The sequence below is a fragment of the Pundamilia nyererei genome, unplaced genomic scaffold (genome assembly GCF_000239375.1).
Source record: "Pundamilia nyererei isolate P.nyererei 1_Seehausen unplaced genomic scaffold, PunNye1.0 scaffold00045, whole genome shotgun sequence".
Lineage (NCBI taxonomy): Eukaryota > Metazoa > Chordata > Actinopteri > Cichliformes > Cichlidae > Pundamilia > Pundamilia nyererei.
Genome location: NW_005187446.1, coordinates 2,284,043 through 2,298,142, shown reverse-complemented (window position 1 = coordinate 2,298,142; position 14,100 = coordinate 2,284,043). Strand labels below are relative to the sequence as shown.

The window sequence follows — 14,100 nt, the reverse complement described above, 5'->3', positions numbered from 1 at the left end:
TTTTTTTTTTCACATTCTGTCTCTCACAGTTGAAGTGTACCTCTGGTGCAAATTACTGACCTCTGTCATCATTTTAAGTGGGGGAACTTGCAGAATCGGTGGCTGACTAAATACTTTTTTGCCCCACTGTATTTAGGTTTACTTAATTTAAAAATCCTCACTGTTTTCAGCAACACTTTACACAGTATTCTAACTTTTTTGTAACTAGGGTTGGACTAAGAGCATCTCAGGTAGGCCCTACTGAAAAAGGACATTTACTGTACACTTTTATTATAAATGAGTACTTTTTTTATGTTGTTCAAGTTAGTAACCTTGCTTCTGATCATATCTGGTTTGAATTTGAGGTATCCTGCTCAAACTACATGGGAAACAGAGCAAAAAGTATGTACAGTAACAGCACGCCACGGTCATGCACCCGGAGTCACCTCTTGCTCCGCGCGCTCCACGCGACGCTTGGCCTCGCGCTCCTCCTCTGCTGCCTGGGCCTCGTCCCTCCGCACTCGAGCGACGTTGTCTTTGTTGCGGACATGCCAGCTCTTCTTCGGAAGGATGTTCATTGTTCCCTTGGCGACTGTTACTACTATAGGTTAGCAGTCGGCTAGCAGCGGCAAAAGTGGAAGGAAAACGTGAATAAGTTCCCCCAAATAAAGCCGCTAGTTGTGGAAGGAAATGCGTCAATGCCCCAAAGCGGAAAAATAGAATAAAAACATATAAATATACAAAAACAAACTTTATATTTGCAGCTTTGACCTCCCAAGAGGCAGCGCTAACGAGCTAATGTTAGCCGATGTTTGCTACTTTCCACATCTACTTTACCTTAAGGACTCAGCACCACGCATAGATATCACATTTCCGCCAATTTAGCAATATTTTTTTTAAACATTTTACTCTCTAAAACAGGGCCCAGGCACTGTCACCAACTTGTGAAGAATTTTTCTTGTTGGACAGGTAGCAGGACCTCACAGGAACAGGCAGACCCAAACAGGAAGTAAACAGTAGCTCCACGTTGAAGCAATAACACAATGGCGACAGCAGAGGGGGCTGTTATGTTTCTCATTTTATTTTATTATGTAAAGAAAAGAATATCTGCTTTGAAGGACAGACAGAAAAGGCACTAATCTATTTACATATTGGAAATGTTATACTCTAATAACGATAAAGTTTTAATTCTCCTTCTTTATGTATTCCTTTAAAAAAAATCACAACTTTTAATACAGTTATCTTCGTGCAGACGTGTGTGGTAAAACCTAGCCTGCATTAAATTATAAACATAAAAACAAGTCTTATTATGTTGTTTTCAAGACGGTAGATCCTTGCCCATATGTCGTGTTCAATCTTGTACTCCTGCATGATGTGTCGGTATATGAGCTTGCCGACTCAGGCTCTCAATCTGCTTGATCAGGAACTGTTTGTCACGGCTCTCCTGTAAACCAAAAACTCATAAGTCCATGTGAGAATCAGGAAACCATTTAACTTACTGTTTCAAAGTGAAGCCTAATGACGTATATAAAAGATCACCATTTAATTAAGGGACTGTAGGGTCATTATAAACTGTAAGGTAATTAATGCAGATAGGTTTGTATATTTGGACTGGACTGTGTGTAGTTGTTGTAAAGTGCCTGTGAATACATCCTCTTTGAATTCCAAGATTTTACCTATCAACACATGATATTAATCCTCGGCAGGTTTTAAAATGAAGTTAATGTAAATACACACAAGCAGAAAGTTATTATATATTAGACTGTTTCATTTTGTAACAAATACTGAAACATGATGCAGAAGCAGTTGTAGAAAACTGACAGTACAGTTTAAAAAGACTGGCTCGTTTGGAAAGGTTGCCAGGAGAAAGCCTATTTACTGTAAATCATGGCAACACAGCTTAAGTCTCAACAAACCTTAAGACTTCTGAAACAATGTCCTTTGTTCAGTTTAGACCAAAGTGGCGATCCTTGACCATAATGTGTAGCATCACGTTTGGTGAAAACCAGGCACAGCATATCAGCACAAACATTTCAAACCAACTGTCCAGCACGGTGCTGGAGGGGTAATGATTTGTGCTTGTTATTTGCACCCACTGGACCTGAGCACTTTGCAGTGATTGAGTCAACCTTAAACTCCTCTGTATACCAAAGTATTCTAGAGTCAACTATGAGACCATCTGTCTGACAGCTAAAGCTTGGCTGAATTTGGGTCATGCAGCAGGACAGTGATCCCAAGAACAGCAGCAAATCTATAACTGAATGGTTGACAAAGAAAAGAGTCAAGGTGCTGCAATTGTCCAGTCAAATTCCTAACCTTAAACATATTGAAAAGCTGTGGTGGGCCAAAATTCCTTCATAACAATGTGAGAGACTAATAAAGTCATACAGTTCTAACAGCTACTGAATCAGGAAGTGTACCTAGTTGTACCTAGTTTGTCACACAGCGCTTCTGCATTTTGGCATAATTTTTGTTAAGTAATCACATGGTGTAATACATCATGTTAGAGTCTGATAAGGACCAGATGATTTTTTTTGTTACTATGTCCTGAACAATTGAAAGAGGGTGTATTTACTTTCCTTCTTTGGCTTTTTCCTTAAGTACATGACTTTATCTAATAATAATAATAATAGTAATAATAATAAAGCAGTTTACCAGTTTAAGCTGGGCTTTTAGCAGTGCAATGCTTCTCCCATAGACAGTTGCTAAAGCTACGACATAGCACATCACCACACTGCCAGGGAGAAGAGAGACATAATATTACTCCATGAAATGCACAGTAAGGACTATTTAATATGCAGGTCATCATTACACAAATAGCATACTGAGAGTTCACGCACATTGCTAATGCAAAAAGAGGGATGGAGAACGCCTGGGAGCCGACGAAGAAGAGAAACTCCTGTGTGACGTTAGAGAGATTGTTGAATGAGTCTGGAACAGTTGTCCACATGGTACTGGATGAGTGGAAAGGACCACAACCGTAAGAGGGACGGATCCTGTTTGAGGAAGAGGGACACACTTGTCCTCAGCAATGTTAAATAACATGAAAAATGTTTTCATGCAAAGTTTATAGCAAGTATAGCAAGACAGCAAGTTTTCTTACAGTGATGCAGAAAAAGCAGTTGTGTTGCAACTGTTACAGGTAAGTATGAAACACTCACTCAGAAAGACTGTAAATCAAGACAACTGTTGCCAAACCCCATCCAAACAGGAGCACCACCAGAAAAAAGAAGGTGGAGGTGGTAGAACGAAACGTCCTCAGCGCTGGCCGACAGTTTTGGAAGAGTGTTATCTGTGGGGGGAAAGTGGCAATTTAATAGTGGATTAGGGACACAATCACCAAGCAATGTGTGACGTGTTGGCGGTGTTAAAGCTAGAGCCTCACCTTCTTGCAGTAAAACAGGATGACAAACTTCAAGGTGTTGATGGCGGGCAGCAGAGGGCAAAAAAGAGCTCCCACCCAGACCACAGTCTGACCATAAACCAGGCCAAGCACATTGGAGGGAACCACAAACTCCTGCCGCCCCACCCACTGAACAGGCTTACAGGAACAGTTATCCACCACAAGCCTACCACATACACAAAAAAACACTACATAGCTGAACACAAGACTGATTGACCAGTATTCAAATATACAGCATGCATTTGCATGATGTGCATTAATACGACTCATATCTTTATGCTATAAAAAGTACCTGCGTGGAAATTCAACCAGCAGAAAAACAGCAACGGTGATGAGGAGGTCAAACATTGTGAGCTTGTACATTTCCTGCCCCACACGTGTTTCCCAGCACTACCAATAAGAAAAGATAAGATTGTCTTTCAGTGTGGACATGCTGAATATATTCAAAGCTGATGTTACTGTTGTGTTAACCTCTTTGTCTGCACACACAGGCTGTTATAGCAGCTGTTAAAGAGCGCGTTTTGTATTTTACTCAAGCCTCCGTCAGCGGAACGAGGCAGTCGCAGAGCTGCTACTGTTCTCCCCAAGAGATCAAAAAATATTTACTGAAAAACCTGACATGCTTTACCATTATTGTTTATGACTTTTTAAAATACAAACGGAGTGTAAATGAGTTTCCAGTTCAATTATTCTGTCAGTTTTTCTTTTGCACGTCGAAGCCTTCAAGGGATCCTGTTTAATTTACCCAGCAAAGTCTTGATCCAGCAACAAACTGAAAGCACTGCTTTTTCTCATGACAGACAACTTAAACACAAACAACAGAAGGTCTGTCATATAGGACCCCCTCCGCGCTGTTACACTCTGAAAATGAAGATCAGTAATATAATTACTTGGAATTCTTTGTAGTTGTACCCGCACAGTGTACAGTTTCCTTTGAGCTCGTTAGGGTAGCAGGTGATCTGACTCCACAGGGTGTAGAGGAGGACGCCCAGACTCACCAGACGCAGAAACACTGCCCTGGGTGTGGAAGAGAAATGGGTCATTTTCATTCATCTAATTTTAATTTCACACTAATCTTACTTGATAACTCAACACAGATAACGATACACTACCATATTTAAAAATTTGTTACATAAAACTAATGACCAGGTTTAAAGCAGGGAAGGTTTTAAGCTGTTTTTTGTGTTTATTTTACCTTGAGGGCCCCATGAACAACGTTTTAGCTGATGTAAGTTGTGTGGGAGCCAGGGTGAGCTAGTATTTTTTTTAAAACTGAAGGACGTGCCACACGAAGTAACCTGAGCTGAAATTGAATTGTAGAACAGGTAAGGTGGTGATTGCAGCATAATTTCCTTCGTATTGCACACTATATTGGAGAATCATGGCAAAAGCATTATAGCAGCTTGTGTATAGCCATAGTGGCCAGATAATAAAACATGTGGGTTAGATCATATTTATCATCAGGCATTTAACATTTTGCTGTTTGTTTGATCCATGGCTTGTGACTAGACCCATTATTGTCTGCTCTGTTAGAGCCAGTCGTTAAGGATGAACCTGGCAAGCTAGGCAGTCTTGATAATTATGGGCCTAGTTATAGTACTATGATTAAAGTGAGTAAAATATTTATTGTGTTTAATATTCTGGTCAATTTTTAAAATAGGTGCAGCAGCATCATTATTATCAATAGTTGTTATAGTGTTATAATTCTGCATTTACTCTCTTATTTACAATAAAAATTTCCACATTTGCTGGAGTTTGTCATATCTCATTGTGTATTTGTGATAAGAAGATATGGGCTTGGAGCGACTGATCAGATTTTTTTTTTCAAGCATTACAAACACAAACAAATTAAATGCATGTGACATAATCTCTTTCTCACAAACCTTAAGAGAGCCAATATGATAGTAGTGCTGGGGGAGTATTGCTCTACTAAGGCGATCTTGTCACACAGCAGAGGCACCACAAAGTTTCCAGCAGTGATGACCATGGACGGGAGATACTGAATAATAAAGCCAAGGATCCCTTGCTCATCAGCCCTATTCTGTTTAGCAGAAATGGGAGATGGTCACCCAGAGCTTCAAGAAGATCATGTTGGCATCATTATTTTTACATCGTTTACCTGGCTGAACTGTGTGGTCACATAGATGCCGTAGAAAGCTCCTCCAATGAACCCAAGTGAAAGAAAAGTCATTAAAACACGCAGAGAGTATAAAATCACTTTTTTTGATGTTGACAGATCAGCCTCGTGTCTCTTTCGACTCTCCTCCTCCAGATCCACCTGGCCGAGGGAGAGAAGAGAAATGAGGGGTCACCTGAAGGCACATCGTGTATACGAAACTGTGGAGCAAAGCTGCCACGTGTGGGTCACGTTTCTCTTTTCCAGCACTTCATCCTGTTAAGTAGGATAGATCCCTTCTGACCTGTAGCTGGTAGAGGATGTTTTTCTGCTTCAGTTTGGTAGCTCTGTCTCCCAGGCAACTATAGTCCCATCCGGTGAACACGATCATGCTGTAACTGCTCACTCCAGTGCTGCTTCCCGTTGCCACAGCAACTCGAGCTGCAGTCCCCATCCTGTGTGTGAACAGCCAGTGAAAAGGATACAGACAGAAGTCAGGCTGACTGAACTCAGGACTCTAAGCTAAACATGCAAACACACAGCCTTTATTTACATAATGCATCCGTTTAACACGAACTATAGTGTCTCCAGACCCCAGGAATTCAGTAAAACAAACCCAATTTTGCTGTCTAATCAAGAACCTGGCCGTTACAGTCGTGGGACTGACCGTGTTATCATGCAGATGAGACAAAAGGCAAAGTAGAAGACAGCAGTGAGGATGTAGGCAAGAGGGATGTTGTAGAAGAAGTCCCCGTTCGGCATCTCTGTGATGTTGTAGTAGCCATAAAACAGGTATGAATACTCCATAAAACCCTGTAAAGGAGAGAAGACTATCCAGCTCAAGATGCAATTACATTTTGCCGGCTGAGAATAAAAGCAGGAGAATTGTGCAATTTCTTCACTACAATATATCGCTAGATTTATTATTTAGGCCTATATTGTAGGCTTCAGCTCCAACGTGAAGCCTAAAAGCATAAATGAACCAGTGTCATTCACATAAAACACTTTGACAAGGTGCAGCAGAAAAGCACAGGTGTAAAGCCTGAAATGAGTCACAGCTCATTCAAACTAGCTGCTTTAGTTTCAGTGTTGTGGTTCTGCGTGTGCTGCCTTACTTTCATACTCATGCCAACATAGTGTCAGTAACACCTGTGACTTTCTATTTTCAAACCACCACACACAAAAAGACATTATTACTCCAGCTGTACCTTATATGTGTTCTCGGTGTCACCTTTTTGCAGAATGAAAGTGGAATGACACTTCTATGAAAGTCTAAAGTGCCTCAAACTAAAGTGCAGGTCTATATACATTCTGCAAGTCTCTCAACGTCTCACCGTTCCCGAAAGGAAGTCGAGGAGGTACTGATAGATCTCCGTTGTGCTCTTAACTTCATACACCTTGCAATCATCTGGATTTGAAAAAATAAAACACAGTCAACAAAAAGCTTCCTCTGAACATAAAGGTCATGCTGTTGCCTCAAGAATTTATGATATTTGTAAATAAATTAAATACACAGAAAGAGACCGGGAGATTCAATGCAGCTGCAGTGGAAACTATTTAACGTCTAAATAAGATCTGTTTCTTATGTGGCTTTAAAATAATCAAAGGATTTGGAAAAGTCATACATCATCCTGTAAAGCTATTTCAGGTCTGGAGATGATAAATGATATTAGGGATAAACTCATTTTTGTATATATTTGAATGTCACAGATGTGAAATTTTGTATAAATATTCTGCTCATCCACAGGTGAGCAGCCCACATTTTATTTCTGAAGGGAAAACAGAAGGGGTACCACTCTCTCTACTCTTACTCCTACAAATGCAGGGCTGTTGCCTGGAAACTGTTGCAGCAAAGTGCAAGAAGGCTTCCTGTTGTAATTACGAAGAAATGTGATAAAAGATGAGTAACAAGGAAAAAAGGAGGAAATGAAGAAACAGGACGCACCGGTGCGATTTGTTTCACTCAAGTTATTGCTAACAGTGAGGATATCTGTGCTGTTGGTGGTTGGTTGGTGGTGGTTGGTGGATCTGAAGACAACACTGGGAATGAGGACAAACCCAGCAATCAGAAAGAAGGACACAAAATTCAGAACCACCAAGAAGCGAAGGAACACGAAGTAAGACTGGACACCACCTCCAAAGTTCCCTGTGAGGGCAAAGAAACATGGTTTGTTTCAAATGTAAACTTAACGCGTGGGACTGAGCTGCTTCCTTTATTGTCCTTTTATATTAATTTACTGCATGTGTACCTCCAATCATTTGCACTGACTTCCTCCACAATGAGAAAAAGTAAAGAAATTCTTTGCATTTGTTTCTGAGTTTACGCAGCATCTGTCTCCCTCTCCAGGACACATCTCTGGAAAATGCGGGCGACCGCATTTGCTGCACTTCCCTGTGAAGGACAAATAATAAAGAAATTATATTACAACAACTCAAAATTCCCTCACAATTGCCAAGTAATTTAAAATAAACTATATATAGGAGAATTATTAAATAAACATGAATTGGATAGCACTTACACAGTATATACATACATTAACAAGCAGTTTTTGTCATTCTGCCTCTGCACATCACCACAGAGGATTTTAAATCAATCAAGATGTGACTGAAGTGCAGGCTTTCAGCTTTAGTTTAGGGGCTGTATCAAAAATGTTTTCATTGACAGTTTGTGAATTTAAAGCCATTTTGATAAATAGAGACGTATTTTCAGAGACGTATTGCATAATCAGAATTTTAAATGTAAGTATCGCTTTTTAATTCTCCTTTAAATCCTTTACAGTCAACGACTGCATGAGGTGTATTTGGACATCACCAAATGCTGTGTTTCTTCCCTTGAGGAGTCACATCAGGATCCCCTTCAATTTGCTTACCAGCCCTGTCTTGGAGCTGATGACGCCATCATCTCTCTGCTCAATCGTGTCTACGCCCATCTGGACCAGCCGGCGAGCACTGTGAGGGTCATGTTTTTTGACTTTTCCAGTGCTTTCAACACCATCAGGCCGACCCTCCTGGGTGATAAGCTAACAGCGATGCAGGTGGATGCTTCTCTGGTGTCCTGGATTGTTGATTACCTAACAGGAAGACCACAAGGTAATCAGCAATACAGGGGCACCACAAGGAACTGTCTTCTCCCTCTTCCTCTTCACCCTCTACACCACTGACTTCAGCCACTGCACAGAGACCTGCCATCTTCAGAAGTTTTCTGATGACTCTGTGGTGGTTGGATGCATCGGCAGGGATGATGAGACAGAGTACCGGGCTGTGGTTAACTGATTTGTCACGTGGTATGAGCAGAATCATCTGAGGCTCAACCTGGCAAAGACCGAGGACTATAAATACCTCGGAGTATACATTGACAATAAACTGAACTGGGCTAAAAACACCACAGCACTTTACAGGAAAGGCCAGAGCCGACTCTATTTTCTGAGGCGGCTGAGGTCCTTCAACATCTGTCGGACAATGCTCCGAATTTTCTATGAGTCTGTTGTGGCCAGTGCAATCCTCTACGCGGTTGCATGCTGGGGCAGTAGGTTGAGGGTTGCTGATGCTATATAATAATAAAGTGATCCGCAAGGCCAGTAATGTTGTGGGGATGGAGCTGGGCTCTCTTAGGGTGGTGATGGAGAGGCGAATGTTGTCCAGGATAAAGACAATGTTGGATAACTCCTCCCACCCACTCCATGCTAGCTAGCCACAGGAGCACGTTCAGCGAAAGACTGAGATTACCAAAAAGCACCACTGAACGACACATGAAATCATTCCTGCCTGTTGCCATCTCCCTGTACAACTCATCCACCTAATACACTGTGTACTGCAATAGCTACACCCTTTTTGCTCTTCTGCTCTTCTTTCTTATTCAGATATTTAGATATTTATCTATTTCTTACTTTTTGTATTGCCTGATTTTGTTATTGTTTGTACTGGAGCGCTGTAACCAACATAATTTCCCCAAGGGATCAATAAAGTATTATGATTCTGATTGCCAGGCTTTTACTGCAGCCTCCTCCAGCTGCTGCTGGTTTGAGGGGTTTTTCTCAATCCACTTTGTCTTTAGTATCTGAAAAGCTGATCTGTTGGGTTGAGATCAGGTGACTGACTTGCCCATTGAAGGATATCCAATTTCTCTGCCTTGAGAAAACCTTTGGGTACTTTTACAGTTTGCTTTGGAGGATTATCCTTTTGTTCTGTGAAACACAGTCTGATCAGTTTTGCAGTACTTTGTTGAATTTGAGCAGAGAGTACAGTCTTGTACTTCACAGTTGGTCCTGCTACTTTCTATCTGAGGTCCCATCATAAATAAACACCAGTGAACTGGTTCCACTGGCAGCAATACCTGTGCATGCTACATTTCCTCCACCATGTGTGACAGATAATGTGGTTTGTGTCCAAACATGACCTGTTTTTCTCCTTCTCCAAACCTTTTTCTTCCCATCATTCTGATACGTCTCAGTTTCATCTGTCCAAACAGTTTTTTCCCATAGATGGCCACCGCCTTCTTCTTCCTTGTGACCAGTGGTGTGAACCCTGTAGTAAACCCTGTGCATTTACACTCATGAAGAAGTTTCACGATTGTGGACTTTGACAATGATACACCTCCTCAAAAGTTGTTTTTACTAGAGCTGATATTATAAAGGTGTTTTCTTCTTAACCACAATAATAAAAGCTGGCCTTTATTTTCTTTCAGGCCTTTTTGGTTTTACTGAGCTGCTCAATGCAATCCTTCTTTTTAGGAATGAACCAGTTTACTGACTTCTAAAGTATATTTCATTTTTCTGAAAGGTTATTTTGAATTTTCAGCCTAATTATTGCCTCCTTCGCCTGTATCAACATCTCTTAGAACATTATATATATTCAATTAAAAGACTACTGAATACAAGGTGAACACTGGAAATCAACTCTAACTATCATTCATCTGCTTAATTTGTAATCAAACAGTGAGTGAACAGGCCTCACCTGGCCATGAAACTGCTCATCAATCAACTGTGCAATTACTGTGACTGTGTATACAAATGGCTGTAATTACTAAACAGTTAGTGCAACTCTTTTGTTAAGTCCACTTAATTAAAGCTGGAAGTCTGCACTTCAATCATGTCTTGATTGTTTGATTTGAAATCACTGTGAGGGTGTAGAAACCTATGAAACCTACACAAACTGTGTCCATGTCCTTAGGTTTCTAGATGTAACTGTAGGCAGACACGTACAGTTTAATATACATGAACAACCAGCTGTCTATAACAACTAGCTAATGAAATTGATTGGGTTTAAATGAAGCTATGCGTTGAATGATTTTTCTTCCAGAAATCTACTTGGAAATTATGTTGTGTGTGTTTTGCAGATCCACATTATCCCAGCTCCATTACAAGACTCATGTTATTTAGATGACTTAAGTTTTTATCATATACTGCTAAAAGTTAAAACCCAAGCACAAGTGAAGTTATAAAGTCCAATATATACTATTGTAGCAGAACACAGTGAGATAAGTCACAGTGTATGATGAAGGGTGATTATGTTTTTCATTTGTAAGACGATGAATGTTCTGCTTCATATCGGCCACATACTCATTCTTTAAGACCGCGTTTAAATTTGGGAACATGCTATCATTTATGAGCAATACACTGCTGACTCCCTGACCTTTAAACTCTAGTCATTAATTTACTTGCATTAATTTAGTCCATGACCTCAAATCTGGGCTCTTCATTAGCTTTCTCTTTATTTCTCCGTTTTTCCACTGAATTACTGAAACGTCACCACCAAACATTCAGTAGAAAGTTTCATACCTTATAGTTCTTCTCAGGTGCATGGGCAGAGGAATACACCTGATGTCCCGTTTGGGTCCACCATCGCTGTCTTCATCTTCATCCTCGGGGGTTGAGTCCCAGTTGAAGTGAGGATAACTCTGATCAGGAGCTGGAGACGAAACTCGCCGACGCCTGAGTGACTGCTGCTCACCGTCATAACCATTTCCTGTGAGCGAAAGACATTCAGACATCGTCTAAGAGTTTAAAACAAACAACAAATACGAGCAGGTAAATCTGATCACCTCCAATGTAATCGTAAATATGAGAGTTTTGTCTCTGTATTTCACCGGCCATCTCTCTGACGAATGTTAACAGTTTTCCTCTACGATCACATCTAATAGCTGACCGACAACAAATCCAGACTCAAACAAATAAGTGAAAGACTTCCTTGTGAGGATAATCTGCGTATCCATCACCTGCTTCCTTGTTGTCCCCTTTCACGGACTTTACTCCCTTTGTAAATGACTGCACATGCACTTCCTTATTGGCTTCAACCTAATGAGTTAGCTTTACCCAGCCAGAAGGGAAAAGCACACTGAAAACAAGGATGTCAGATATTTTGTCTTGAAGTGCTAAAATCATAAACGTCTTTGACTTTACAGGAGAGGGGAGGAAATTAATGCATTTTAACAGCGGACATGGATGCCAGGAAATGAAATACAACACGCTGCTGTGTACAACAAAAGCAACAAAAGATTTTTAATAACAGGATGTCGTTAACAAACATTTACCTAGAGAAAGCACCGCGTCCCAATGCTTTGCAGAGGCTTTAATATGACCTTTATAACAAACTAAATCTTCACAGAGGAAATGCTGAGATGTATTGCACTTTCAACACTGTTACAAATCAGGGAACGTTACAGCCGGTGCAAAAACAAAAAAAACACAAAACAGACTAAGTAGTAAAATAAATACTCCGGAGAAAAGCGGTGAGCAGGACTTGTATTCGCAGTCATCGACATGTGACAACAGAAACATTTCTCTAATGGTAAAGTTTGGCACACGCCAAGCACAACACAAAAATGAATTTGTAACTCTCATAACCTCAAGACCATACAGTGCGAACTAACAGTGAGGGAATGGCAATAACTCAATAACATCATGTATTAACTTTCTGCTGAAGTGCACTGAGGAGATCAAACAGTTTTACATTAATGTTACAGAAATGTTTGTATCACAAAAAATGAAAATATGGCCTCTCTAAAACATCATCGCTGCCTTAAAGAGAATTAACAGTTGAGACATGCTCAGGGTGTTCCCCACCTCTTGCAGTCAGCTGAGATTGGCTCCTGAATTTATTTTAGGAGCTTTATTGACAATATCCCCCAATCCTAACTGTGCTGTTTTCAATGACAAACACTGGCAGCTTATAGAAAATTGTAAGTCTTCACATTAAATGTTTGGTCCCTACCCAGAATGTTACACGATGGCAGTACAGACATTTTGGCAGTGAACGGACTATTGTTATCATTTACATGGCACACCTTTCCCTGGATACAACAGCATGCAGTGGAGATGCTCCTGATATGATCTAAACTGCTTACACCTATGAGCAGAACAGTGAGGGGAACTAATGCAAAAAAGATAAAAGGAAAAAAAGGAATTTAGAGGATTAAAATTTAGGACACAGTAATGTTTGGCATACAAAAATAACAGAACATACAGTGTGTGCATGTGTGTATATAATATATATATACACATATAACATATTACCTAAAACAGTTAATGAGGTCCTAATTTAATTAGGCAGGAATACAAAAGGTCAATTCTTATCAAGCAGACCAAATTAGCTGAACTAATGACACACTCATTAGGTTATCTCCATCATAAAACTAGTCATTCATCATTCTAATATAGGCTGTAGCCAGGATCTCAACATGACATGCACCTCGTTTGATTAGAAATACAATTCAAGACTGCTTATACCTCATGAAATACTATCAAGACCACCATACAGGTGACAGGAGTGGATTACTAGTGCAGCAGGTAATGGTAAGAATCTTTCAGATGTGAATACAAGCACTGAAATCTGGGTGTTTGCTCCTTTTAGTGCCCTTAACTTAAAAAAACCCCATGCACCACTGGTATTATCCATCACTTCCAGGTGAGGAAACGGCCGTCTTTTTTCTTTTTCTTTTTAAAACCACACATTTTCAACATTTTACTTGAAAGATAATTGCAGTAACACGCTTATAACAACAATATATGGATACTAAGGGGACTGAAACCACTCCCATGTCTTACAGACACAGTTGGTAAGTATGAATATTTATCTACGTTAGTTTTGCTACATACAGAAACAGATTTAGTCAATCATCTGTGTCCGAGGTACTCGTTGCTCTTATAGTAACAGGTTTAACTACAAGAGGTAAAGGTAACCTTGTAAGCATTTCACGTTTAGATCTGGAATCGTAGATGGATGCATCTATGCTCAGTATCTTGTCAACGTGTGGACTGGAGGAGCTGGAGATCGAGTCTCCAGACATTTCTAATACTAGACGACCTACTTTACACCTGGCCCAGCCAGGGTCGTGGACTCATAGATGGTGGTTGTGTAAGTGAGGAGTGCAAGGAGTCCACCCAGAATCTACCTCTACCACTACCTCTACTGCAATCCTATACACCTGTTGGTATAATATTTTGAAGAACAAGAAAAACAAAGGATGTATGGTACAAATTGTGGTTTGGTTGCATCAGAAAGGCAATCCGTATAAAAAACAAACAAACCACCAATCAGACACCTGCTGTGGTGACCTCTCACGAATAAGGGAGTAGCCAAAAGTAGCTTTCCTTATATGATACTA

General features: G+C 40.3%; 2 protein-coding genes across 3 annotated transcripts in view; both read right to left on the bottom strand.

Annotated features, from left to right (window-relative positions):
* The window catches only part of leng1 (leukocyte receptor cluster (LRC) member 1), a 7,915-nt gene extending 6,911 nt beyond the window's left edge, over positions 1–1,004 (bottom strand). The window contains exons 1-2 of one of the 2 annotated variants that reach the window (XM_005732020.1): positions 817–1,004; positions 426–653 (exon numbers count right to left, since the gene is read on the bottom strand). In XM_005732020.1, the coding sequence (XP_005732077.1) occupies positions 426–557 (132 nt within the window). In that variant the 5' untranslated portion in view covers positions 558–653; positions 817–1,004. The remainder of the gene's footprint in view (positions 1–425; positions 654–816) is intronic. The other variant, XM_005732021.1, reaches the window with a different exon arrangement.
* A 41-nt stretch (positions 1,005–1,045) lies between these two features.
* On the bottom strand, positions 1,046–11,487 carry tmc4 (transmembrane channel-like 4). The gene is made up of 15 exons (XM_005732179.1): positions 11,276–11,487; positions 7,748–7,890; positions 7,444–7,644; positions 6,833–6,906; positions 6,166–6,311; positions 5,803–5,953; positions 5,502–5,660; positions 5,266–5,423; positions 4,273–4,399; positions 3,675–3,772; positions 3,365–3,548; positions 3,141–3,271; positions 2,820–2,975; positions 2,635–2,713; positions 1,046–1,423 (listed from the first exon to the last, which is right to left on the bottom strand). Exons 1-15 carry the CDS (start codon positions 11,485–11,487, stop codon positions 1,331–1,333), a joined length of 2,112 nt encoding a protein of 703 aa, XP_005732236.1. The 3' UTR covers positions 1,046–1,330.
* Positions 11,488–14,100: the final 2,613 nt, after the last annotated feature.

What these genes read in the sequence shown, in the direction of transcription:
- tmc4 (XM_005732179.1), bottom strand. Translation starts at nt 11,487, where the DNA reads ATGTCTGAATGTCTTTCGCTCACAGGAAATGGTTATGACGGTGAGCAG. An exon ending in ACATCCTCTACCAGCTACAG is followed by an intron (nt 5,661 to 5,802) that starts GTCAGAAGGGAT and finishes TCCCTCGGCCAG; the next exon opens with GTGGATCTGGAGGAGGAGAG. An exon ending in TGACCACACAGTTCAGCCAG is followed by an intron (nt 5,424 to 5,501) that starts GTAAACGATGTA and finishes TCTGCTAAACAG; the next exon opens with AATAGGGCTGATGAGCAAGG.